This window comes from Lytechinus variegatus, chromosome 16 (genome assembly GCF_018143015.1).
Source record: "Lytechinus variegatus isolate NC3 chromosome 16, Lvar_3.0, whole genome shotgun sequence".
NCBI lineage: Eukaryota > Metazoa > Echinodermata > Echinoidea > Temnopleuroida > Toxopneustidae > Lytechinus > Lytechinus variegatus.
This window is the reverse complement of record NC_054755.1, coordinates 25,991,717-26,016,884: the sequence shown is the minus strand read 5'-3', so window position 1 is coordinate 26,016,884 and position 25,168 is coordinate 25,991,717. Positions and strand designations below refer to the sequence as shown.

The 25,168-nt window shown below is 36.1% G+C and overlaps 1 protein-coding gene across 1 annotated transcript in view; it reads left to right on the top strand.

Moving 5' to 3' along the window:
- The window catches only part of LOC121429811 (sucrase-isomaltase, intestinal-like), a 33,105-nt gene extending 8,745 nt beyond the window's left edge, over nucleotides 1-24,360 (top strand). Inside the window, exons 4-22 of the mRNA XM_041627049.1 lie at nucleotides 1,980-2,082; nucleotides 4,840-4,952; nucleotides 5,542-5,667; nucleotides 6,262-6,393; nucleotides 7,118-7,237; nucleotides 8,008-8,121; nucleotides 9,169-9,253; nucleotides 10,757-10,874; nucleotides 12,090-12,226; nucleotides 12,675-12,709; nucleotides 13,240-13,356; nucleotides 14,870-15,018; nucleotides 15,478-15,562; nucleotides 17,237-17,293; nucleotides 18,633-18,778; nucleotides 19,665-19,759; nucleotides 21,336-21,385; nucleotides 21,887-22,069; nucleotides 22,608-24,360. Of these exons, the coding sequence (XP_041482983.1) occupies nucleotides 1,980-2,082; nucleotides 4,840-4,952; nucleotides 5,542-5,667; nucleotides 6,262-6,393; nucleotides 7,118-7,237; nucleotides 8,008-8,121; nucleotides 9,169-9,253; nucleotides 10,757-10,874; nucleotides 12,090-12,226; nucleotides 12,675-12,709; nucleotides 13,240-13,356; nucleotides 14,870-15,018; nucleotides 15,478-15,562; nucleotides 17,237-17,293; nucleotides 18,633-18,778; nucleotides 19,665-19,759; nucleotides 21,336-21,385; nucleotides 21,887-22,069; nucleotides 22,608-22,688 (2,046 nt within the window). The 3' untranslated portion in view covers nucleotides 22,689-24,360. The remainder of the gene's footprint in view (nucleotides 1-1,979; nucleotides 2,083-4,839; nucleotides 4,953-5,541; nucleotides 5,668-6,261; nucleotides 6,394-7,117; nucleotides 7,238-8,007; nucleotides 8,122-9,168; nucleotides 9,254-10,756; nucleotides 10,875-12,089; nucleotides 12,227-12,674; nucleotides 12,710-13,239; nucleotides 13,357-14,869; nucleotides 15,019-15,477; nucleotides 15,563-17,236; nucleotides 17,294-18,632; nucleotides 18,779-19,664; nucleotides 19,760-21,335; nucleotides 21,386-21,886; nucleotides 22,070-22,607) is intronic.
- Nucleotides 24,361-25,168: the final 808 nt, after the last annotated feature.

Genomic DNA, 25,168 nt, shown 5'->3' with positions numbered 1-25,168 from the left:
TTAGAAATTCATGTTGTAATATTTATCGCTTGTCAAAAGTATTCTGAAAGTAATAATATTGACCACACGTAAGCAAGAACTTTAATTAGGTTTTCTCGGATATTCTAATTGTATATTTATTTCGTATTATGTGTCTTAATTGTATATGCATGTAATGTGATTTTAATTTGTACGCACGGACATAGGCGGCGGAAGCGGGGGGACGGGGGGACGTGTCCCCCCCCCCCTAAATTTGAGGAGGGGGGACGGTCCCCCCCCTAAATTTGTCGTTGATGACCTTTTTTTTTTTTTTTTTTTTTTGCTTGTCAATTTATTTTCCTACGTCCCCCCTAAAATTTTTGGGTTGAGAACCTTTTTTTTTGGCTTGTCAAAAATTTTTTGCTTCCGCCGCCAATGCGCACGGATGTTCAGAAGAACAGCGATTGGCTGAAGTTCGTTTACCGTGTTGAAATAAAATAAATGGAATGAATACCAAATTATTTTTGTTTAAATAAAGAGCACAGGTGCAAAACATGCAAAAGGGGTTGGGTCCATTTTTCATCAAATTTGATTTTTTTTTCTCAATGTATAGATTTTTAGTTGCTCTATAAGATGATAACATAGAAAAGTTGAAATTCCCATTAAAAAGTGAACAAAAATGGCAAAGAAAAATCACTTTTTTCAAAAGGGGTTAGGTGAATTTCAGTTTGGTTGCAAAGGGGGATTAGGTTCACAAAGATTTTTTTGGAAAAGAATATTTTCAAAAATATGAAGACAGGTATATTTCTTTTTATACCAAATCTCATATTCGAATGGTAGGGTGTCATAAAATTTTGTTTCGCATAAGAATATTGCAATATGGGGGAATTTAAAAAAATATGATTTTCTTGAAGTGGACCTAACCCCTTTTGTAACCAACTCTCTTGAAGAGCTAATTTGTCAAAACGGGTTAGGTCCATTTTTTATAAATTTTATTGTTTTCTGTCTCAAAACCTATTGATTTTTAGTCGCTATAATGATACCAAAGAAAATTTGAAATTCACATTAAAGCGATAATAAAAGTGGCAAAGAAAAATCACTTTAAAAAAAATATATAGAAAAAAATTGAAGACAGGTAGATTTCTTTTATAACCAATTTTATGTTCAAATACGGTAGTACTTCATGACAATTTAGTTTCTTGTATGGATATTGCAACAAGTAAGAATAAAAAAACATGATTTTTCTCGGAATGGTCCAAAGTGGACCTAACCCCTTTTGCAACCAAACTCTTCATATAATACAGTAATTTATTTGTAAATGACATTCATAATCTACAATTGCATGCAGTTAATGATACAACAGATACAAATGACTAATAATATACAGGTTGAAATTGAAACGGCAAGTTGTGATTGTGCAGTTTTTGTCCATCTGTTGAACAAAGTTTCATTCAGAGTCTGTGTCTGTGCCCGCAGACTTAAAAGATCATGGGAGGTAGAAGTGGACTGAATGGCTGTTTCACCACCCCCCACACACACACACACATTTTTTAATATACATGTACCAGAACCTAGAAACTTACCAATATTACTGTGATTTTCTTGCGCAGTCAGCACCCCCCCCCCCCCTCCTTCCCCGACTTGCGCCCCAACCCAGTCCACTTTCAAAACTGTTCCCATAATGATCGCAAATATTAATAAACATTCCCGGGAGAGACGGATATAACCCATCCCCCTCAAAATTTGCAATCTTGTACTGCAGCTTTATGTAAGAGGTATTCCCATCTCAACCCCCCCCCCCCTTCCCTCCAACCACGGTCGTTACGAATAGTTCATACCAGTTAACATTTGTTATCAGCGCCTGTAATGTTTCTGTATTATATTTACTTGCGTAGTGATTCAGTGATTCCTTCCATTGATGAGGTTGACGTAAATCAATTAAGATTGTTTGACATCACTCTTTGAAAATTATTAGGAATAACTCCAAAAGGTTTATTCTCCCTTCATTTTTCTTTTACCAGGAAAATCAGTACAAGAATCTCAATGGGCACCATCCATTCTTCATGGCCGTAGACGACCTTGGAGATGCCTTCGGGGTGTACTTTGCAAACAGTAACGCACAGGGTAGGATGTCGTCATCATTGACATCGTTATCATTATGATTTTCGTCTAAAAACATCACCATCATCAGCAGCAGCATCATTATCTTTATGATTATCGTTATCAACGCAAGTACTTTTAGAATCATCATCGTCACCATCATCATCGTCATCCTTAGTAATCATTATCAGAATTTATGTAATGGTCCTCATCATTTCTATCGTCACTATCATCATCCTCATGAAATCATCATGGACAAAATTATATTCGAACTTACTGGAATTTCTCTAAACGATATCCAACTAAATCAAAGACATGGCTGCTTTGCAAATAAAATATAATGCTTTTCTATATATCCATTAAAGGGCCTACTAAACCGCTTCTCGCTACTCGATGCAATAATCTTTCAACTGATCCATAAAAAACTACCTTCATTACCCATTATATACTGTTAGAAAAGCAATTTCAATACAATCGACAAACATCCATGTTTTAACGGTATACCGTTAGACTGTCCCGCTAAACTAGTCACTTTAACAGTAAACTGTTGGATTCCAAGTGAATGGAACGCATACATGACTAACAATATGTCATCAATAACAAGGAAATCATTTATGAGTTGTTTAAGAGCAAACTATCTCAAAAGGGTAAATTCTTTGCTTCGTCCAATTACGACACAGTTTTGAAAAAAAATATAACGGCCCTGCTGCGGGCATATCGCAACAGTTTTTCTTTTCCTTTGTAAAGTAACACAATCAATTAAAAACATCAGCAAGCATCTGTTAACAGAAAACTTGCCACTACACTTTGCGACTACGAAAGATCTTTGACGGCACCGCTAGTTTGAAAAAAAAATCGCGCCTTTTACCCCTGCTCGCCTTTGCCCGATCAAACTCTTTTTTAAATCTTTTAAAACTCTTTTCTTGTCCATGTTTTCTCTTTTTCTTTCTTATCATTATGAATTCGCGCGTCATATCAATCCACAATGCGTCTACTTTCTTGGTTCATCCTTCCTTCACCATGTTTAACAATATTCATTTAACCCTTCAATCCGAGTACTTGTTTTGTCCTTATGCATATATACACCGAGAAACCCAAGTCTGCTCATGCATGATTGTCTGATCCGTTTAAGTTGGTCGCTAATTAAACATAAGAACCTTCAATACTATTCAATGTTAATACAGTCTTTAAATACAATTTGCCTATACCTTCCATGGCTCTTCTAAACATCATGGAACTCTCATGTAATGTCAGACTCTTTTTATTCGATATTTTTAATCAATTTCATACAGTTGCGATCATTAATTTGGTCGGTAATTCGAGCATGTAGACATCGAATAGATTGATCAAAATGACCAAAGCAGCGTAAAGAAATCATCGATCACACACCACATTGCTAACCAACTTTTCAACCTCACGAACTCTATGTTTACTTAAATTCTTAACATCTTGACTCTATACATTGTCAGGAACCAATCTCCCTTTTTTCCTGGTCTGGTCTTTACAAAGGGTGGTTTCCACAATACCTTCATTCCATCAAGTATGCCGACATCAACGACAATTGGTTTACTCTTGATTACATATAATCAGTGCTCAATACAATTGATCGCTAAAGTCAATCTTCGCACCAGTCTGTAAGCCGCTTATTTAATGCACGGACACTGGCCACCACTGCTCAAGACCAGTCGAGACGTGGTCAACTTTTCGGTTTACTTCCAAATTTGTCAACTGCCAATTCGTCCTATTGCCAACTCGTCTACTATCATTTGGTCTACCATCAGCTCGTCCACTGTCCACTATCCACATGGTTTAAATGCCGATTCGTCCACCCTCCGTTTGGTCTAATAACCAGTTGGTATAATAGCCATTAAGTCCAAATACCATTAGGTCTAATTGGACTAGGCGTTAATTGTGCAAAATGAATGAGAATGAAATGATTATTACACGGACTGGTTACGAGACGAAATGGTGATTAGACGAGGTGATAATTGGACCAAATGGTTATTGGACCAAATGTTGATGAACGGAATGGCATTAGACTAAATGAAAGTAGACCATTTGGTGAGTGGACGAGTTGGCAGTGGACGAATTGTCAATTTACCAACTTCTCATTAGAAAGCTTTCGCCTCGGGAAGCACGACGCATTCAGAAACACAGTAACTGTATTGAAAATGCCCGTCCTATTTGAAAGGACAGCTGGGAGGTCTTCGTCGAAAAATGGTGAACCGGAACGTAGTTTTGCCTTGAGTTTTGGAGCCGACAAAGAGTTGCAAATATGTCGTTTGTCTACAGTTCGGAATGAAACTGCTGTTTTGATTCTCCAATTTTCGACAAAGACTCCTTGACTCTTCATTTTTTATAAAATGGTATTGACAATGACATTTTCGATGTTCTTGAATTCGTCGTGCTTCGTCTGCGAAACTTCTTATGATGATTTCAAGATCTGTTCGAATTGCAAAAGTAATTTTTCGCCTTTATGTTATGGCAGCAAACATCTCGCCCCATCTTTATTTGCTGTCCTAACCCTGCTTTCTTTCTTTGTTATTTGTATATTCCGTAGGCCAATAACACATAGTTTTGTATCATTTTGGGCAGTAACATTCAGTGGAGATCTCTCGATCAACTTATATTTGCTTACATTTATTTATAATCATATTACAATTTTTGTCGATAAAAAAAAGTTTGTTTATTCTCAGTTATGCTGACAAAATTGTATTATTATAATGGAAATGAATGCACAAGAATATGAATTATTTCATATCTTTATTTGAATCATTTCAGATGTCATGCTTACGCCTGCTTCCGCAGTAACATGGCGATCTATTGGAGGCGTCTTAGATTTCTGGATATTTACTGGACCGACGCCGGAGATGGTTATCGCCCAATATACTGAGGTATGTCTAAAATAATTGTCTTAATGTGTTACAGATATGGTCTGGGGCACTTGCCGCCCCTAAGAAAAAAGGTGCCAAGACAAAGAACATCCATTCTATCTCTTTCTCCCACGCACACTCTCACCCCCCCCCCCCCATCTCTCATATATAATATATATAAATAAATATATATATATACACACACTCACACAGTGTTGTGATTGGACAATCGGGGACTCACATGACTGTCATTATAGTCGTCAAAGTGGAAACGTGTGTTAATCACCAACCGTGTTCATTTTTCGGACATACGTGGGCATAGTTCACTATTACAAACCGTGAGTTTACTGTATGGAACGGTTTGAAATGAGATGAGAGATTGATTGGTTTCGTAACGGAGACCGGGGACGTCCCCGCTTGATGGGTAAAATTACACACTCTGTACACATTCACTACTGCACCTCTCGTAATAGTTCTCTCTCTCTGTCACGTTTGTTAGCTACTGTAATTTGCTGAACCAAGCAAAATACAGTATAGGAAAGATGAAGTGAGTGACAACGTATTTCCCTATTACTTTGTTTTTAATTCCACTAATTGTTGCTCATTTCAGATTATAGGGCGCCCTCACATGCCTCCTTATTGGGCACTGGGATACCAGATCGGCCGTGCGGATTGGAGGAGCGTAGATGAAATCAGACAAGTCGTTGATAACAACGTCGCCGCTGGTGTACCATTCGTAAGTCTTTATGAATAGTAATTACTGCATAATTATTACCTCGTAGTCAATCACCTTTCAATAGCTTATAACAGTAGTCTTTAACTTGTCTGTCTCTGTAGATTCTTTATACTGCATGCCATACGGGACAAATCCAGATTGAAACTCAATCTTATTCTCAATCTAATTTCCGATTGGTCCCCCAGCACATAGATTGATTTCCAATCTAAGTAATCTAAGTGGAGGTGCCGTGGCCGAGTGGTCTAAGGTGCCTGGCTATACATAGAAAGTCCGGGGTTCGATCCCTGGCCGCGGCACCTATGCCCGTAAGCAATACATTTAATGTACTATGCTCTTTCATCCTGCTTTCAAATAAATGGAAATGCTATATGCATTATTGGTAACTAGGTTGCACTTGTCTAAAAAAAGTACTTCAGATTTTTTTTTAAAGAAATATGGCGCTTAGCATGCGCACTGCAAAATGGAAATAACCAATTATGATATTTGTAATAGGCACATATTCCCCGCTTCCCCACTTTCAAAATCGTTCTGATGCCCGTGAATTGAAGGATGATTGTCTCATCAGCATCTTCTTATTTCTTTGTTGCTTTGCAGGATACCATCTATAGTGATGTTAATTACATGAAGGACTTCATGACCTTCACCTTCGATGACGTCACATTTGAAGGGCTACCAGAGTTCGTTCAGGAATTGAACGCAGGCGGAATGAAATACATCATAGCACTGGTAAGAATTGGAAATATGGGGCACGTTTCATTATAGAGTCAGAATGGGGGTGCGGGTTTGCACAGCGACGTGAGGAGAATCAAGAACAGAAATATCCATTGCCTAATGCCCTTCATGACAATGAACAACCAAGAAGTCTTTGTCGAAAATTGATGAATCAAAATAGCAGCTTGGTCCTTGACCATGGACAAACGACATATTAGCATATTTTCTTTGTCAGCTCCGAAACTTGATAGGAACTGCTGTTCCAACCGATTCTCGACAAGCGCCTGCTAGCTGTTCTTTGTCATTAGACGGGCATTTTCAATATGCTTACCTTGTAACTTCTCGAAATCCGCCATACGTGGCGGAACGAAAACTCACTACTTCTAACTCGACGACATCTTTATGAATAGCCGAAGTGGACAATGACCATAAATAGACGCATGTGTCAGTGTGTAGTGCGGTGTAATGAATATTACTATCATCCCATCATTATGATTATCACTACCATCATCATTATCGTCATCCTCATCAACGTCATCGTCTTCATCAAATCATCACTATCATCACAATCATTATCATCATCATCGTTACAATCATCATCATCCTTCTCCTCATCAATCACCATTGTCATCATCATCATCATCATAGTCATCATCATTCACATCATCAACACCAACGTTTTCTTCCACAACAAATACAACAGTATTATTATGTAAGACGATCATTTTATGTTTTATAGAATCCGGGAGTTTCTAGTCAAGTCCCTGAGCCACGAAACTTCTATCATTTCTACTACTATGGAAACAAGTACGGATTTTACATCAACGAGACGGACAAGAAGACGCAGGCTAGAGGCTTCGTAAGTTAAAATTACAAACATTAATTTTATCAGCATAATTATGACGTTCTTCAAGTAAAGGTTAAAAGTAGTAGGCTTCACAGATTACAATATGATCGATTCGATAAAAAATCTTTTGACACAAAAATGTGTTAACGTCAAAGCAGTATTCTATGTATCTGACACGGGGGACTTACCCCCCCCCCCCATAAGTACACTCAATCGAACTGCTAACTTCATGTTGAGATATTAAATGGTCACTGGGCAAGCCGTCGATGGGAAAGGACAATTTTCGACAATTAGACTATTCATTTAGTCACTACACTTCCTCCGAAGTGAAATTTTAAAAACGTAACATTTCCACCCTAAATCCGACTATACTGGCGGGTGCAGATTCTTTGGATGGAAAAGTGGGCCCTAATTGGGGGCCCCCTTAAGAAATCCTCGATTTGCCACTGACTACCCTAGTTTTGGAGTACGTTTGAAAGATAAATGATGACATCGAGAACAAGAAAGTTCAAACGCAACTCCTAACTAATTTAGTCCTAAACTCTTTCGACCAATCAGAGACGCACATCTGGGGATGCGAGTAGCGTTTAAACACCGCTCTTCGTTGGTGTTGTTTTTTGCAACAGGCCCAACAAACGCTCCAGTTCCTTTTAAAACTCACTTTGTTCTTTGAATCTTGTGAAACCATTCATTTCTAATTTATCTTTAAGAGCTCTAATCGCGATGAAGAAATAGTACTTATTTAATCACAACAAGTTTTAATTATTTCATTTCTATTTCAGCAATGGCCCGGGGAAGTTGCCTTTACAGATTTCTCGAACCCTGACGCCAAGGATTGGTGGGCTATATTTGCTTATGATTTCGCTCAAACTCTTCCCTTTGATGGAGTTGATATGGTAAGAAACTTCACGAGATTCAAAACCATATACGAAAGGACTGTTAAAAGATTAGTGATTCTGATTCATTTCAACTTAAATCCTTAATGTTTTTAACAGCTAAATATCAATTCCGCATTCACATACGCTCGACTCAGATCAAGGTGTACATGCAAGAAACAAAATTAAGAGTCAGTGAATTTATTGGCTATTGGTTATAAGCTACCGATATCCTTGCATCTGATTGGCTCAGAGCAAGGTTTGAGTTGAAATTAAACTAAAATAACTAATGGGGGTGCTTTGTGAAACACTCCCTAACCTCCCATGTCCGTTTGTGGGTGCATGTAGTATGAGCAAGATTGGAGACGTGCTTTATACGGAGGTTTTAAAAAGGACATTACGTCTACGTTATAGATGATGTCGAAAGCTTTCTGTAGTTAAGACTGATCTGAACTGAAAACAGAATACCTCGTGTTTCTAGAAAATATTTCCATCATTTGAATCGACGATTGTACTGACTATTACAGTTTACTATTGTCAAATTTAACAAGGGATTAGTAAGGACATATATGGTCCATTGGGGTTATGCTGGAAGGTAAATATAGCATGGTATGGTATTATTGTATGACACAATAAGTCTGGTACAATAGTGCCGTCATTCTGAATAACACCACGAGAATTAGCAGTTGTCGAGACATTTGTGTTTTGTTCAGTAATCATGAATGAAAATAGCATTACGTTTGTTTACAGAAGGACTCAATACAAGAAATTCTAAAAATCGTGTAAAAGAATATCACGGCTAGATTTAAAATACTGCGCGAAATAATGACGGGACGGGGTATTGACGGCGCATGGAGAGTTTTATTGATCTTGTTCCAAAGATTTCTGCTTTACAGAACGATGGCAACAAAACCAAACGAACATATTCAATCATCAAGAAAGAAAATAAAATCTCTCTCTCCGTCTCTCTCTCTCTCACTCACACACACACACACACTCCCCTTCTTGCGTGTCATTCCTCCCACTCGCCTGCTCTCTCTCACATATTTTATCTCATTCTTTATCTAGACCATGAACGAGCCTGGTAATATGGTTAACGGATCGAAGATTGGATGTGGGAATAGAAAATGGAACTTCCCTCCCTGGGTTCCAAGTGAGTATATGCAACGGTGAATCCAGGGCCCCGCCTTACAAAGAGTTATGATTGATCCAATCAATCGCAACTCCATGGAAATCCATCAGTGTCATATTTTTTTCAACAGGAAATTTGCAAAACGTCCTTTGTAAACAAAGGAAAAACACTCCAAATTGTCAAGAAGACAATGACTTTATGGATAAACATTCATATCTAGATTTTTTTTTATCAAACATGCATTTCATATGTTGACTTTGCTGGCTTTCCATAGTTGCGATTGATTGGATCATTCGCAACTCTTTGTAAGACGGGCCCCAGGATTCACAAGTGGGGGCGCACAACGAGACATTTTTTTACAATTCCGGGGACAGGTCCTTGCTCTTTTTGGATGGACTTTCCTATATAGATAGATATCTGACAAGAAACAAAAAAAATAAAAAACACTCCAATTATACCCCAACAACAAGCAAACACACCTTGAAGGCAGGATATCCTTTTTTTTTTACAATCACTATATTGCCCTCTTCCCATTTTTTACACCTATTCTTGAAGATCCCCGTAGATCGTAAATCTTGATACGCCATTGGGTGTATACCCGATCACATGATCTTTTAAGTTTTTTTCATTTTTCATTTTTAATCAATTCAAAATCAAACTGCACTGTCGTCATCTGGATTATACTAGAATCACATCGTAGATCTTGATCCACCATTGGGTGTATCCCCGATCACATGATCTTATAAGTTCTTTTTTTTCATTTTTAATCTATTCAAAATCTAACTGCATTGTCGTCGTGTGGATTATACTAAGATCACATCGTAGATCTTGACCCACCATTGGGTGTATACCCGATCACATGATCTCATAATTTTTTTATTTTTTTTTTTCATTTTTAATCTAATCAAAATCTAACCGCATTGTCGTCGTGTGGATTATACTAAAATCACATCAACGATACAGACTTTATGGACTTGCATGAAAATATGTCCGTGACGCACTACGTGTTAAGAATGGAGATATTTGACGGAATTGTTGGGGGATGAATAAGTAAATTCATCATAATGGTATATAGTGTCAATGATGGCGCTATTGAAAATATTAGCATTCGTTTAAGAGAGTAAAAACTGTTTCGAGTAAGAGCAAAACAGTATTCTTGCCGAATATCTGCGTGTCAAATCTAAGGCTGCGACATCAAAAGTAACGGGAAAATGCCAACATCAAAATGAAATCAATTAGGCCTATATCCACTTACCACATTTACTTTATCTTATTTTTTTTGTTCGCCAATGTATCACTGCGATCTTTGTAGATTCAACCACTATGTTCATGAAAACGTTTTGTGTTATTGGTGTTGGCGAGGTTCTTTTAAAATCTGATTTCTAAGAAAGCATGAATGCTTTTAAGCAACCAGAGGACCTGCAGCTTAAGGTCCTCTCCGAGGGACCTGGTAATGAAGACAAATGCCTTACCAAAGAGCACCACTATAGCGCACCGAGTGTTCTTTTTCTTTTCGTTTTACAGACCTTTACAGTCGCATGCTCTACTACAAAACATTATGTATGGACTACCAACAACATCTAGGTCTCCACTATAACATACACAGTCTAAACGGACACTTCGCTGCCGAGGCTGGCCAGTAGTAAGTCTTATTCTTTCATCCTTATCTCAGGGGATGTTGCAAGAAACTTTACTTCAATCCATTTCAAACCTTAGATTTATAGATTAACTTTAACTACAGTAAATTGATTTACACCTTGTGTAACTAGAAAAGACTGCCAATCAGGATTTGCAGTTAATTTTGTACAACTTACGAGACAGTGTTCTTACGGTAAATTGTCAATTCGTCCACTGCCAACTCGTCCACTCATCACACGGTATACCTTAATTAAGTCTAATGCCATCCCGTCCATTTCTTATAACCATTTGGTCCAATCGTCACTTCGTCTAATCACCATTTCGGCTAATAACCAGTTGGTCCAATACCCATTGTTTTTTCATTCATTTTGCACAATTAGCACTTTAGTTTAATAAGACCAAATTATATATGGACTAAATGGCTAATGGATCAGCTGGTTACTAAACGGAATGGCATTTGACTAAATGAAAGTAGACCATGTGGTGAGTAGACGAACTGATAATGGACCAATGGTTGTAGACGGGTTGGTAATTGGGCGAATTGGCAATAGACGAATTGGAAATAAACCGCTCCTACAATCTAAAATCTGTCTTGCAATTGAAGCACCCTCTCAATTATATACACTTTACAAATAGGCAGTGTTATAGGCTATAGATTATGTCATTGCTTTTGGATAATGTTTGAAGAGCAAAATGTGCAAATGAGTTGATCGCAATTGCTATAGGCTTCTAAATCTTTATAATCATATACCTGACTCATCATAATTCATAATAACGAATAATGCAAGACGCAGATCGATAGACCTTATGCGCTGACGTCCTGGAACCGTCATCTTAGAGGTAGAAGCCTTTACCTTGCTCCTTTTATGTGTATTCCTATATCCTCTGAGGGAGGACGCTATGATATCATGACGTCATATGCATTTGGTATACTTACAGTGAACCTAGTTATCACATGCGCAACCATCTGCAATAGAACAAGGAGATGATCCTGTTAAGGTTTCATAAATATGGGACCATTTTTCATAGATGATTTTGCACGATTATTTTCATAAATAGAAAGCTTGACGGGGTACAACGCCCAATAAAATCTGACCTTTCCTATGTGTATAAAAAACGTATAATCAGCAGATTAAAACAAGAACACTATTCAACAATTGCCTAGATCCTTATTTCATGCCATGATTCTAATACTTTTCTAATATTTTCATTTTCACAGTATCATGGAGCAGGTCAAACCAGACAAGCGTAGTTTGGTGCTATCACGGGCAACATTCCCTGGTACTGGACGATATGCCGGTCATGCCTTAGGAAAGAATAAACAAGGATGGGATGAAATGTACCAATCACTTGTATGTAAGTTGTCCTCTCGTTGTTTATATTTTCTACGTTTTCCTTCAGTCTTCTTTTTTGTTTTATTGTTGCCCTTTTATCTTCTTCTCCTACTACTACTTTTAATCTTCTTGCCGCCTTCTTATTATTATTATTCTCATTATTACTATTACTATTATTATTCTATTCTCCTTCTTCTATCTTTTCTCCTTTTTATTCTTATTCTTCTTCCCCTGCTCCATCTTTTTCGTCATTAACGTGCCCCTTTTTCGACCCACACCCAACCGTATTTTCATTTCCGTAAAAACGAAATGTACAGTATTATCGCATCAAAATGATATGTGACTTTATCATATTATACCCTGGGCTATGAAACATTTATGTTTTATTTATTTGTAATTCTGTTATTGCCATCTTATTCAATTACACGATCATGTGGTTCTTATTCATTTTCCAATTGTTTCTATTTCAGCTGTGATGGATTTCAGCTTATTCGGCATCCCATACGTAAGTTTGTTTCAGCATGCAATGCTATTTAAATGCCAAGCCACCTCAACAAAAAATCTATTTGAATGAAAAGAGAAAAAATCAACAAGCACAACACTGACAATCTCATCAAATCGGATGTAAAATAAGAAAGTTATGATATTTTGAAATTTTCCTTAATTTAAAAAAAACAGTTATATGCACATCGTAGTAGGTATGCACATGAGGAGTCTGATGGCATCATCCACTCACCATTTCTTTTTTGTATTTTGTTGTATAAAATAAGAAATATTCAAACTTTCTTCTCATCGTCCGGTGAACCTAAATTTTATTCCTCCCTTAACATGTAGTTATACCTATTTTTAAGCATTGTATTCTTCAGTAAAGTTGTTAATGTCAAATTTAAATTGCAAATATAAGTGTATGAAAACGACCTCAACCCACATAAAACACGAATTGTAAATAAGATAGATCTTAAAATAAAAAATAGGTCATTAATGTATTATTTAACAATTCAACATGAACTATTTGCCTCCTGTTCATAATTGTAGGTTGGACCAAACACATGTAGTTACTATGACGACTCCCCGATGGAATTGTGCATCAGATGGACTCAGATGTCAGCATTCTTCCCACTCTTCAGAACCTACAAAGGACGTGGAACGGAAGTAAGTTTTATAACCCCGGTGGAAAGTCACAGTGTCACGCAGTGTGCACGCAATGTGATTACACATTTGCCTGTGTGAAGATGCGATCGAATGTAACAGCTTGAAGATGATTTCGCACTGTGGATGCCTCTGGTCTCACTGTGTTCCCAGTGTATTTACAGTGTCCACATTATGTTCACAGTGTTTTTCCAGTATGTTCAGTGTGTTCACATTGTTTCCGCATTGTGTCCACAGTTTGTTCCCAGTGCGTTCACAGTGTGTCCACATTGTGTTCAAAGTGTTTCCAGTATGTTAAGTGTGTTCACATTGTTTCCGCATCGTGTCCACCGTTTTTTCCCAGTGTGTACACAGTGTGTCCACATTGTATCAAAATGTATTCTCAGTGTGTTCACAGTGTGTCCATATTGTTTTCACAGTGTGTGTTCGCAGTGTGCTTACATAGTGTATTCACATTATGTCTGCATAGCGTGTTAACATAGTGGACTATGCAAAGATGAGATTCACACTGTTAAAATGCTCAAATGCAACAGCGTGGAAAAAAGAACTTCTCACACCATAGAAGCTTCTACAGTTTGTGTGTTCACAGTGTGCCCACATATGATAATACGATTTACATTATTAAATCCTCAAATGACAACGTGAAGGTGATTAAGGTGGTATCCACTGTGGTACATAGTGTGGAACACTGTGGTACACACTTTGGGATACATCCTGATACACCCTTTGGAACACACTGTGGTACATGCTGCGGTACAAAGTGTGGTAATTACTTTGTAACACACTGTGGTACATACTTTGGAATACACTGTGGTTCCCTCTGTGGAATATACTCTGATACACACTGTGGTATGCACTGTGTTCTTTCCAGTAGGGAAATCGATAATGCAACCCTATTTTCAACTCTCATTTTCACCCCCATATTCTTTTCTCCCAGCTCTTCATGCATTTCTGTCCCTGTGGTTTCTCTCTTTCTACTTTTCCTCACATTTTTTGTTTTACATTGGGAAGCAGAAATTAAAAGGGCAAAATATGCTGCTTATTTACTTTCTTACTGATTGCTTACTTTTTTATTCACTTGCTTATTTTCTATGTTGCTTATGTATTACTTATTTACTTACTTTCCTATCTACTTACAGACCTATATACTTTATCAATTACTTACTTGATTGCTTAATTACCCTCTACATACTTATTTATCATTCCCTTACATACCTACTTACCTAATTTACTAACATACTTTCTCACTAACTTTCCTGCTTAAATTACTTAAATACTTACTTTTTTATAACTACTTCATTCGTTCACTTAATCCATTTGACCATTATCTCAATTATACAACATGAATGCGAAACGGAGCATCTGAATCACATTCCAATCCAATCCAATCCAAAAGTCATTTGATATAGCGCCTTTTCCTTTCGGTTACAAAGCGCTGCACACACACTACTCCATATTTGTTTTGGCCACTAAAACATTTCTATTAAAAGTGATTATTTGTTTTATCTCTCAACAGCCACACGATCCCGCATCTTTGGGCAGTGAGTTCCTGGAAAGCACAAGAGAGGCTATAAAATACCGCTACTGGTTGCTTCCTTATATTTATACATTATTCTACCACGCCAGGCTTGATGGCTGGACCGTGGTTAGACCAATTGTTAATGAGTAAGTCCAGGACTTGTGTTATGTCAGTTGTACAGTTAGTCTTCTGTTTCTTCCCTTTCTTCTTTCTTTCTTTTTCATTATTCTTTCTAACCTCCTTTCTTTTATCTCCTTCTTGCTCTTCTTCTGATGAAATGAAATAATATTAAATTACATCAAGTGAAGTTATTGCAGATCAAAATAGAAGAAAGATGAATTGAATTGAATTAAATTAAATCAGTCCACAAAAGATTTGATCCAATCAAATTAAGTCAAACCACGTTTAATTTAATCAGAATAAATTAGATCAAATGAAAACCTATCAAACAAAATCTAATTCAATTTAATTTAATTTAATCAAACTAAATAAAAAATTAATCAAATTAGATTAGAGTAAATGCAATGAAATGAGATGAAATAAGGCGGATTGATATAATGAAATTGAATTCTAAATTAATATTTGCATATCTTGTTGCTTGTCAGTTTCTCCAAGTATGAAAACTCATGGGACGTTGACTGGGAATTTTTGCTCGGACCTGCTTTACTAGTTGCCCCAGTCCTCCATCAGGTAAGAGACCCATTGACGGCACAGTCACACTTAACGAAACTGTCTCAAAACCGGTCGATGGTTTGCCATTGGAATTAAGGCAATAGCTTTGATCGATCCGGAGACAGTTCCTCCAATGTGACTGTTGCATTGGCTTTCTCATTCACTTTAAAGTCAAACCAACGAAACCGATTTTAAATCAATTGATGGTAAGCCATATAGGCAGGCCCTGTATGGAAGCTTAAAAGTGCCACCCAGATGTTCAGATAATAATATTTTGGGGTGCATTGTACTGTTAAAAGTGGATTTAACTGAATTGGTTTTCACAGTGATCTAGGACTTTGTTTACAACCACTTTTCTGTTCTTCAGATTTGAAGTGTTGTCAGTAATGATCACAACAAGATTTATTCATTTATGTGCTCTTTTCAAACACAGTAATGTTCAAACTAACCCTTACCCTACCGGTGTTTAAAGAGGACGATCACACCCAGCATTATACACTACAGCGTGTCCCATAAAAAAATCAATGGCACTGTAATTGAGTTTAATGTGAAAAATACTAAATCATATGTTGTATAATTTTATAATCGTAAATTAGCATGTTTTTCATACAACTGACTTGAATTCATGCGATATTATTCATTAAACACAGAGCTATGAGCTTTCTTTCAGAACTCATCAGAAAACCTCTCAATCCAAGTTTCGTTATTGCGTTCAATAAAGTACGTAGTAAAATCACGTCTTCACTCACTCTTTTTTATTTCTTTATTTTTTAGATTTTCGGCCCTTAACTTGAGGGAACTTGAAGGAAATTGAATGTTTAAGAAGATTGGCATGATATCTTTAATTAAACGTCACTAATCAAACAGGAAATGATTGATTGATTGATTGATTGATTAATCAATTAAATTAAATATTTTTTAATTCTTGATCTCATCTAATAATCAGAGGGGATGAATGAATAGGTCATCCCGAAGTCCTGAAAAAGGATATCCTTGTAGATTTACGCCCATGGCTGAACGCGAATGAATATATTTTGCACCACTTAACATGCGTAAATAGATAACTGTTAGCTGAACTTGACTACACATACTATTTAATACTGAACTTGGATGGAGAGGTTTCCTGATGTGAAGTGAACAAATGCTCATATCTTTGTTATGATTGAATCACATCACATAAAACTTAATTCGGTTGCAGGAAATAAATTGTAGTTTACGGGTGCAAAGAATATAAAAATATGATGTTGTAATTCTAATATTATACCCATGTAGATTACCATTAACAACTGTGTTAGGTTAACTGGCGTATTATAACACTTTCCATTTGATATTTTACCACTAGGCCGGCCTACTAAGTGTCACGTTCAAACTCCATGGTGAATATAAAACTTGAGGGTGTATCATTCTCATGACACCGATTGATTCTACAAGTTCTATATAGAGTTCAGAAGGGTAGCCTGTGTACATGCAGGGATAGCAGGGAAATGCTACCCCCCACCCCATTGAAAAATAAATACATAAAAAGGTGAAAATTGAAAGATTGTTAAAGTAAATTGAACCAGTGAGAAACACTGAGAAGAAAATGGGCAGACGACATGGGCGTTTGATGCCGTTAGAGTGTAAATTAAACAAAAATACCCGTTTGGTGCACAAATGATAGGAGACAGCATTCTCTTCGTGTTAACTTCACAGGGACAGACGTCAGTGAATATCTACATTCCAGATGATAGGTTTTACAACTTTTACGACGTGAGTATATTATATCTATGTATTTATTTATTCATTTATCTATCTATCTATTTATCCATCCATCTATCTATCTATTTATCCATCCATCTATATATCTATCTATCCATGTATCTATACATCTATCCATCTATCTATAAATCCATCTCTCCATCTATCTATCTATCTATTCATCTATCTATATATCCATCCATCTATCTATAAATCCATCTATCTATCTATCCATCTATATATCTATCCATCTGTCTATCCATCCATCCATTTATCTATATATCTATCTAAGTATATACGTATCTATCTATCTACCTACCTACCTGTCTATATATCTATCTTTCTATATATCTATCTATTTTTCATATCTATCAATACATGTATATCCATCTAACTATCTATCTATCTTTATCTGTTTATCTATCTATCAACCAATTTATATGGATATCGTTCAGTTCGTCTATTTATTAATATAAACTTATTTATTCTTCTGTCTATTATCTATATAATAAGTTTGGGCAAAAAAGGCCCAATATTTAACCATGACTGGGCAACATACTGTCCACACAACTATTGGATAAATCTGTCCAAATTGCATGAATTGGGTAAAAAAAACTAATAATTGGGTAATAAAGTTGCTCAATTGGATAATAATTGTCCAGTATAAATAATTATATATATATATATAATTCATTATTATTTTTTACCAACATAAATTACCTAAGACAGTGGACAGTTTGTTGCCAAACTGTGTATCTTCTATTTTATCTGAGGACCTCCTGGCTAGGTACTGATTTCAACATCTCTCCTCTCAAATATTGGGGCGTTGCAAGAAACTTGCGATCAATTGAAAGTCTTTTTTGGTCCCTAAATCAATCATTTGTCTTGCAGTTAATTGCAAATTTGTGATTGCTTGCTGGTCTGATGCTTGCAACAAGTATTGTAAACTGATTTTCTATAGCTAAGATTGATCTATTGATTGTAAAATTGCAACAGAATATTTGCGATTAATTGCCAGTATTTTCTTGCAACACCCCCTATGGATTGCTACTCTCTTGCTGATTTAGCCCTCTCTGATTTATGGCACATTCTTCTCAATTGATCGAGCTCCCTCTAACGATTCCCTCCGGTGTAGTTTTACAGCGCTTTAATTGATGAATTAATTATTCATTTGGCTTCTCCTTATCATGCACATTGGATAACAGTTATTTTTGTTACCACTCTTTCCAAATTTTCCCTGTTTTATTTTCTTCTAAATATGTTGATACTGTCTTGCATTGTATATATTTTATGTTTGCTGAATTTGTAGAAATAAATGAATTCAATTGCAATTGATCTCTTTTTCATTAAGGGGACCGAGATTCCGGCAACAGTCAAAGACAGTAATACGACGCTCTCGGCTCCTTTAGATAAGATCGTTTTAGTTCAACGCGGTGGGACCATTATCCCGCTACAGAAGAATGCCGATCACGGTGTAGCAAACTCAACAGAGTTTAGGTAAGGTTTAGACTATATACACTATGGGGTGTTAAAACTGACACCAACTGGTGTCCATACACTGCAGACACTCCGGTGTTGTTTTAAGACCAGCCCGGAATCTATATATACTTTTATATTCTTTGGTGTTATATTCTAATTCTTGGTCGTAGTTGGTGATATGTTCAAAGTATATGGTGTAATTTTAACGGCCCAGGTGTGGTCCTTGTACACTGCAAAAACCCTGGTGTCGATTAAACACCAGCCTGAAATCTATTATGTCCACACCAGAGGAGTGTTAAACAACACCAGTCTGGTTTTGGTCTAACGCCGGATAGATGTTTTACAACACAAATTGGTATTTGAACAGCATCAATACTTCTCTGGTGTGGACATTATGGGCTGGTGTTAAATCAACATCATAGTTTTTGCAGTGTAGAGGATCAAACTCTGGGACATCAAAACTTACACCATACAGTTTGAACATGACCCCAAAGAGTGTTAAAATTACACCCTACAGTTTGAACATAACCCATGAGCGTGTTAATATCAATCATATACAGCTTGAACGTAACCCCGTAAAAGTGTTAAAATTACACCATAGAGTTTGAGCATAACCCCAAAGACTGTTAAAATTACACCCAGACTTCTGGGTTCTGAGACGAATCAAAAACTTGTCTTCTACATTATGATTAGGGAAAAAATATTCAATATTACTATTCATTCACTCAAATTAAAATAAAAAAGTAATCAATTTTGTCCGCTTTGATTACCATGATTACTGATATCCAACCTGATTATACGTGTGATCTTCGCTGGTGGTCTGATATCGTTACATATTCATACAAACGTTATTAAATATTCCCATTATATATCGCTGCATTTGTCGTTGTATTTCCGATGACAGTCGTCTGGACCCTATTACGTTGGTGATCGCGATACCGGAGGAGGTTAGCTTGCAAGCCTATGGAGATCTTTTCTGGGACGACGGGACAACTTGGAGTAAGATATAACGGTTCCATGACATTTACTCCGGCGACAATTGCTCCGATGGAAAATCTGCATGTTAAAGGGATGGTCCGGGCTGAAAGTATTTATAGCTTTATAAATAGAGTAGAATTCACTGATCAAAATGCCGAAAATTTCATCAAAATTGGATAACAAAAAACAAAGTTAGTTTTGCAATATTTTGTGAAAACAGTCGTAATGAAAATTCATTAGGTGGGCTGATGATGTCACATCCCCACTTGCTCTTTTGTATCATATCATATGAAATTAAGTTTATTCAGATGTTTTCCTCCAAGAACTAGAAAAATGGGATTGACGACTGATTTAGTGCATTAGATATTTATTGTTGCAACTTATTTCATTATAAGGGAGACATATTATTCACACAAGTAAGAAATAATGAAAAAAATAGGATTTTGTGTAATAACATAAGAAAACGGAAAGTGGAGATGTGACAACATCAGCCCACCTAATGAATATTCATGACAACTGTTTTGAGAAAATATTGCTTAACTTTAAACTTATCCGATTTTGATGAAATTTTCGGCATTTTGCTCAGTCAATTCTACTCTATGTATTAAGATATAAATATTTTCAGCCTGGACCAACACAAAATGCAACATCCGACTCTAATCCTTATCTTTACTTTATTTTGCACCAAAAACTCTATTTAAACCCTAACTCCTACCCCATGCCCTCTGAGATATCAAGATCGGAGCAAATGTCGCAGGAGCAAATGACGTGTCACCGATATGACACTCTCACTGCATACACACTGTCAAAAATAGAGTGTTTGATAAAACACTAGTCGGTGTTTTTAGAGGACAGTATACCTCTCTGGAGTCAAAACCTTTAAGCCTAAAGTTTTAACGTAACACAGACCCCGTTGTTGACCCGAAGCTTTTTTAAGATGGTGTGTGTATTTCAAAATAAATTATACACAATAATGACATCATTATAGGCCTATGATCATTTGTAATTCACCAGTGTCAAATATGATATGAGGAAATATGTGGAAAAAGGACACGTAATATAGCTAGATTGGTGTGAATTACTGTCCGAATAGTAAGGGTTTATAGTGAGAAACTCAACGATCTGAGAGGGTAAATATTTTTAATGATAGATCCTATAATAAATATTGTAAGATTGCGGTATAGTCGCGAGTACAAAGAGCTAATAGTAGATAGGTTCTGATTGGAGTGCATAGATTCATTAAGCGACATTCGAATTGAGCGTCAGCACCCTGAAATCAGGGAAAATAAGTACAAGCAATTTGAATACAAAATAGATATATAAACAGTAAGATAATATCACAAGGAAATATTGCACAGAATTATGGGGCAATTACACTCTAAAAATGAAGTGCTTATTCAGCTCTTAAAGAGCGTGTATAGTGACTGCACTTCGGAGTGCTGATTTGTCTAGTTCAAATTTGAACGAGAAAAATCAGCACTCCGAAGTGCAGTCACTATACACGCTCTTTAAGAGCTGAATTAGCACTTAATTCTTTAGAGTGTATATAGTATTAATATTTCTATCACTTCTAATGCTGTTTACTTTGCTTATACAGATACGTACGAGAGGAATCTAGATCTGTACTTGGAATTCTTCGCTAATCGGGTAAAGCACTTTTCTTCATTTTTTTGTCAGCAATCGGCACGGGACGGGAAATTAATATCGGTTCAACAATGCCAACATTGTCGCTATATATATATATTTTTCAATTCAGTGTTTGTTTTTAAAAAGTGAATATATAAGTCATACATTCTGGAATGCAATTGCACAAGCTAAGGGGTAGTTGTTTTGCAATATACATGGGACAGTGGTTTGTCCATCAAACCCCTAAGTTCTAATCTTGTGAATTTTAATTTCTAATTTGTGGCGTCTTTGATAGTTACTGTACTCTTTATCGATCATTCAGTTCGAAATCATACATAGTTTAAATATTACTGATTTAACGTATTAAATGACAGTTTGCATCTCACCAAATCCACGATCTTAAATCATCAAAAAATATAACAGAGCATTATAAGAATATGTGGCTGAACAAATGGGATCAAAAGATGAAACTGAATGAAAACTGAATTGTTTTAACTTTTTAAACACTCATTCTATTTGCAGGACCGTATCGATATTTTATCTCAACGGACGGGTATGATTGAGGACAATCCTAAGCTTATTGACGATCTACCGGTTATCGAAGCGATCGCGATGTATGGAATGCCGAGTGATCCTGGCTCAACGGTAGCAGTTAATAACCAACAAATTGATCAATCGCAGTTCGGTTTTGATAATATTAACAATGTAAGTAAAATTTCCTTTTTAGTGAGAAATATGGCATCCATTTGTTATTCCCAACACCCCTTCACGATTTCCAATCTTTTCTACCTGTAATACTATTGGTTGCGCCCTAATTTTCTCATGAACACTATGTGACGTCACACCATGGCCCACTTATTAGTGCTTGAAGGCCTATAGGAATTCGACTTACACCCACACCCACACCCACACACACCCACGGACACCCTGTAGTAGGCACTACTGAGTCAATCCATGCATTGAAAAATAACGTTTTTTGTTACATTTACAAATATTTTAACTCCTCTGCTTACATTAGTTTGAATATTTCCTTTAATTATTTCATGTTTGTTTAAAAAAAAAATTTCAGTTGATTTTGTTGTTTGTATTCTTTGCTTAAGGCTAGAAACCGAAAGCTGGGAGAAAAATTGTGTAAAATTCAGCTCCGTTCAGTCGTCTTGCAACTTTATCGCTACACACCTACTTGCCCACCCTCACATTATTTGCCCTTTTCTCTCACAAATTTCTATTATTTTCCTTACAGGTCTTTAATATAACTGGTTTAGCATTGGATATCATCTCTGATCACGTGATTGAACTCGGCGCCACAGCAAACCCACTGTAATAATAATAGTTAGATAAACAACACCTTGGCTTGGGTCATCTCCATTCCTATTTGTATCAAAATGCATCTACATCATGTTTAGTTAGGCATTTCATAGCAATGAATAATTTAAGCCTCGAATAAACATAGCTCACAAATTGCATGGATTGCTTTTGTCTTAAGTTATTAAAATTTTGAGATTAGGCTTACATTATAAGTGTTAAATACTAAGCTTGAACTTGCTGTGAAATGAAAAGGGGAAATATTATACAAACATCAATATTGTTGAATATACAGTCATAGGGAGAAAAGATTTTTCGGCTGATGCAAAAGTTTTCTAAAGCTGACAAATCCAGAAAATACTGGATTTGTTTCGAGAATTATGTTTTGAATTATTTATGCCTTTTTTCATCACCGAAATTTTTAATTGGTTTTAATTGGTTTCTTGTGATTGGTCTAAATTAATTTCACCTATGTGAAGGCAGTGTCACTATTATATTACCCGAGACAGATGACGTATGAGCTCTCGGATATCACGACTAGCACGAGCCCTATTTTTTTTATCTATCTGTCATTAACAAATGAGTTGATTTGATTCGATTTCAAGATGAATTTGATACTTGACCATACAAACTGCCTCATTTGAAAGCGTAGAACAACGATTTATACCTTGCCATTGATAATGTCGATATTAAGTTTTATGAAACGTTGCCTTGGTGAGCTGCATATTATGATGTTTGATAATAAAGCCTAATATAAGCGCTTAGATACTATCTTTAACGTCGTCTTAACAGGATCATAATAAGGTAAACAAGGATTTTCAGATGTAATAATAGGAATATTTTTGGCCAAAATCTCGATTCTCGAATGTTGGGCCTTTGTTGATGGAGTTTAAATCAGCCTTTTCACAACTTTTTAAAATCAGTTATCAAAATTATTCATGTGATCTTCTTCTTTAGATTTACATTTTTCGGGTGAATTTCTTTCAAAAAGATATTTACTGCGAATATCTTAAAAGTTAAGAAACATTCCTACTTATACCACTGCAAAACTTTAGTCATTACTCATTGATGTGTTCATCATGATATGAAGGTTTTTTTTTAAGCAATGTTGGTTAGAGTAGATTATGTAGTTGTTTTTTAAGAGAAAAAAATGCAGCTTATACTATTTTTCTCGTAAATCTAACGCAGTTTTTTGCCATTCCATTTCTTTGTTTAACGCCGCTGTTACTAAAATAAAAAAACATTATGCATTAGAACATATTATGAATCTGTGTAAATATTCTCTTCAAGGAAATACTATTTCGATTTTCATTTTTGTAAGCATTATTTTGAAATCGCACTTCATGACTATAGTATATGTGTAGAAGTCTTGTCGGCCCACAGAAAGTGTCATTGATTCCATTTGAAATGCTTCGTGGTTTTATTATTCCATCTTGATTAAGATTATTATAAACGCAATGAATAAGATGAGTATAACAGATGCGACTCATAGTACTTATAAATAATCCATTCGTCGATATGTTTTTAACTTTAGCGCAGGTTTTTGTTTTTTGATCATAAAAACATGGACCTCAGATTGAAATAAAAGATTTCTACATTTCTAATGTGTATATATTTCTTTTATATATTTAGTGCAAGTAGTTCTGATAAGTGATAGCTTCACGAAAATTATTGTGAAATATTTAAGAAAATTGTATTCATGGTATTCAGAAATAAAAATGACTTATGGGGTGTTGCAAGAAACTTGCGATCAATTGCAAGTCTATTTTCGTTCCCGAAATCAAGCAAATGTCGTGCAATTAATTGTAAAATTGCAATTGATTGCTAATCTGCTCCATGAAACACAGAGTTTAATCTGATTTGCTATAGTTAAAACTAATCAATCGATTGTAAAATTGCAACAGAATATTTGCGATTGACTGCAAATATTTTCTTGCAACACCCCCTAAGTGTATTAACATAATGAAATGCAATAAAAATGAATTCTCTTCTAAAGATCTTATATCGACTTCGCATTTTCTTGTGAATTTCTCTTCCACACGTGAGGCATCGTGCTCTCTAGCATACCAGGCCTACAAAGTGAAATTCCAAAGGGGGGGGGGACTCTCGGACCTAGCCCATTACGTCTTTATATCAAAATACCTAGAAAATACACAAAAAATTATGACCAATCGTGAATTTTGTAAATTTCGAAAATGTATTTGTCAGCATCTTAAATATCTGCCGCACCTGTGTGCGTTAAGTTGCGTGGGTGGTCGTGTGAGGGTGTGGGTGCGCGCCTATGTATGTTTAACTGTGGGCGTGAAATATCGTACATGAGAGAAGACTAGCTGGCATTTACACTCTTAAAAAGTGTGTATGGTTTAGGAATGAGTGTGAGGTTGTGTACAAGAAGTGGTGTGCTTGCTTGGGAGGGTGACTGAGAAGCATGAGTGTGTGAGGGGAAGTGTTGGTGTGTGTATTTGTATGTTTTCAGTCTTTGCACCGCCCGCATTTCTC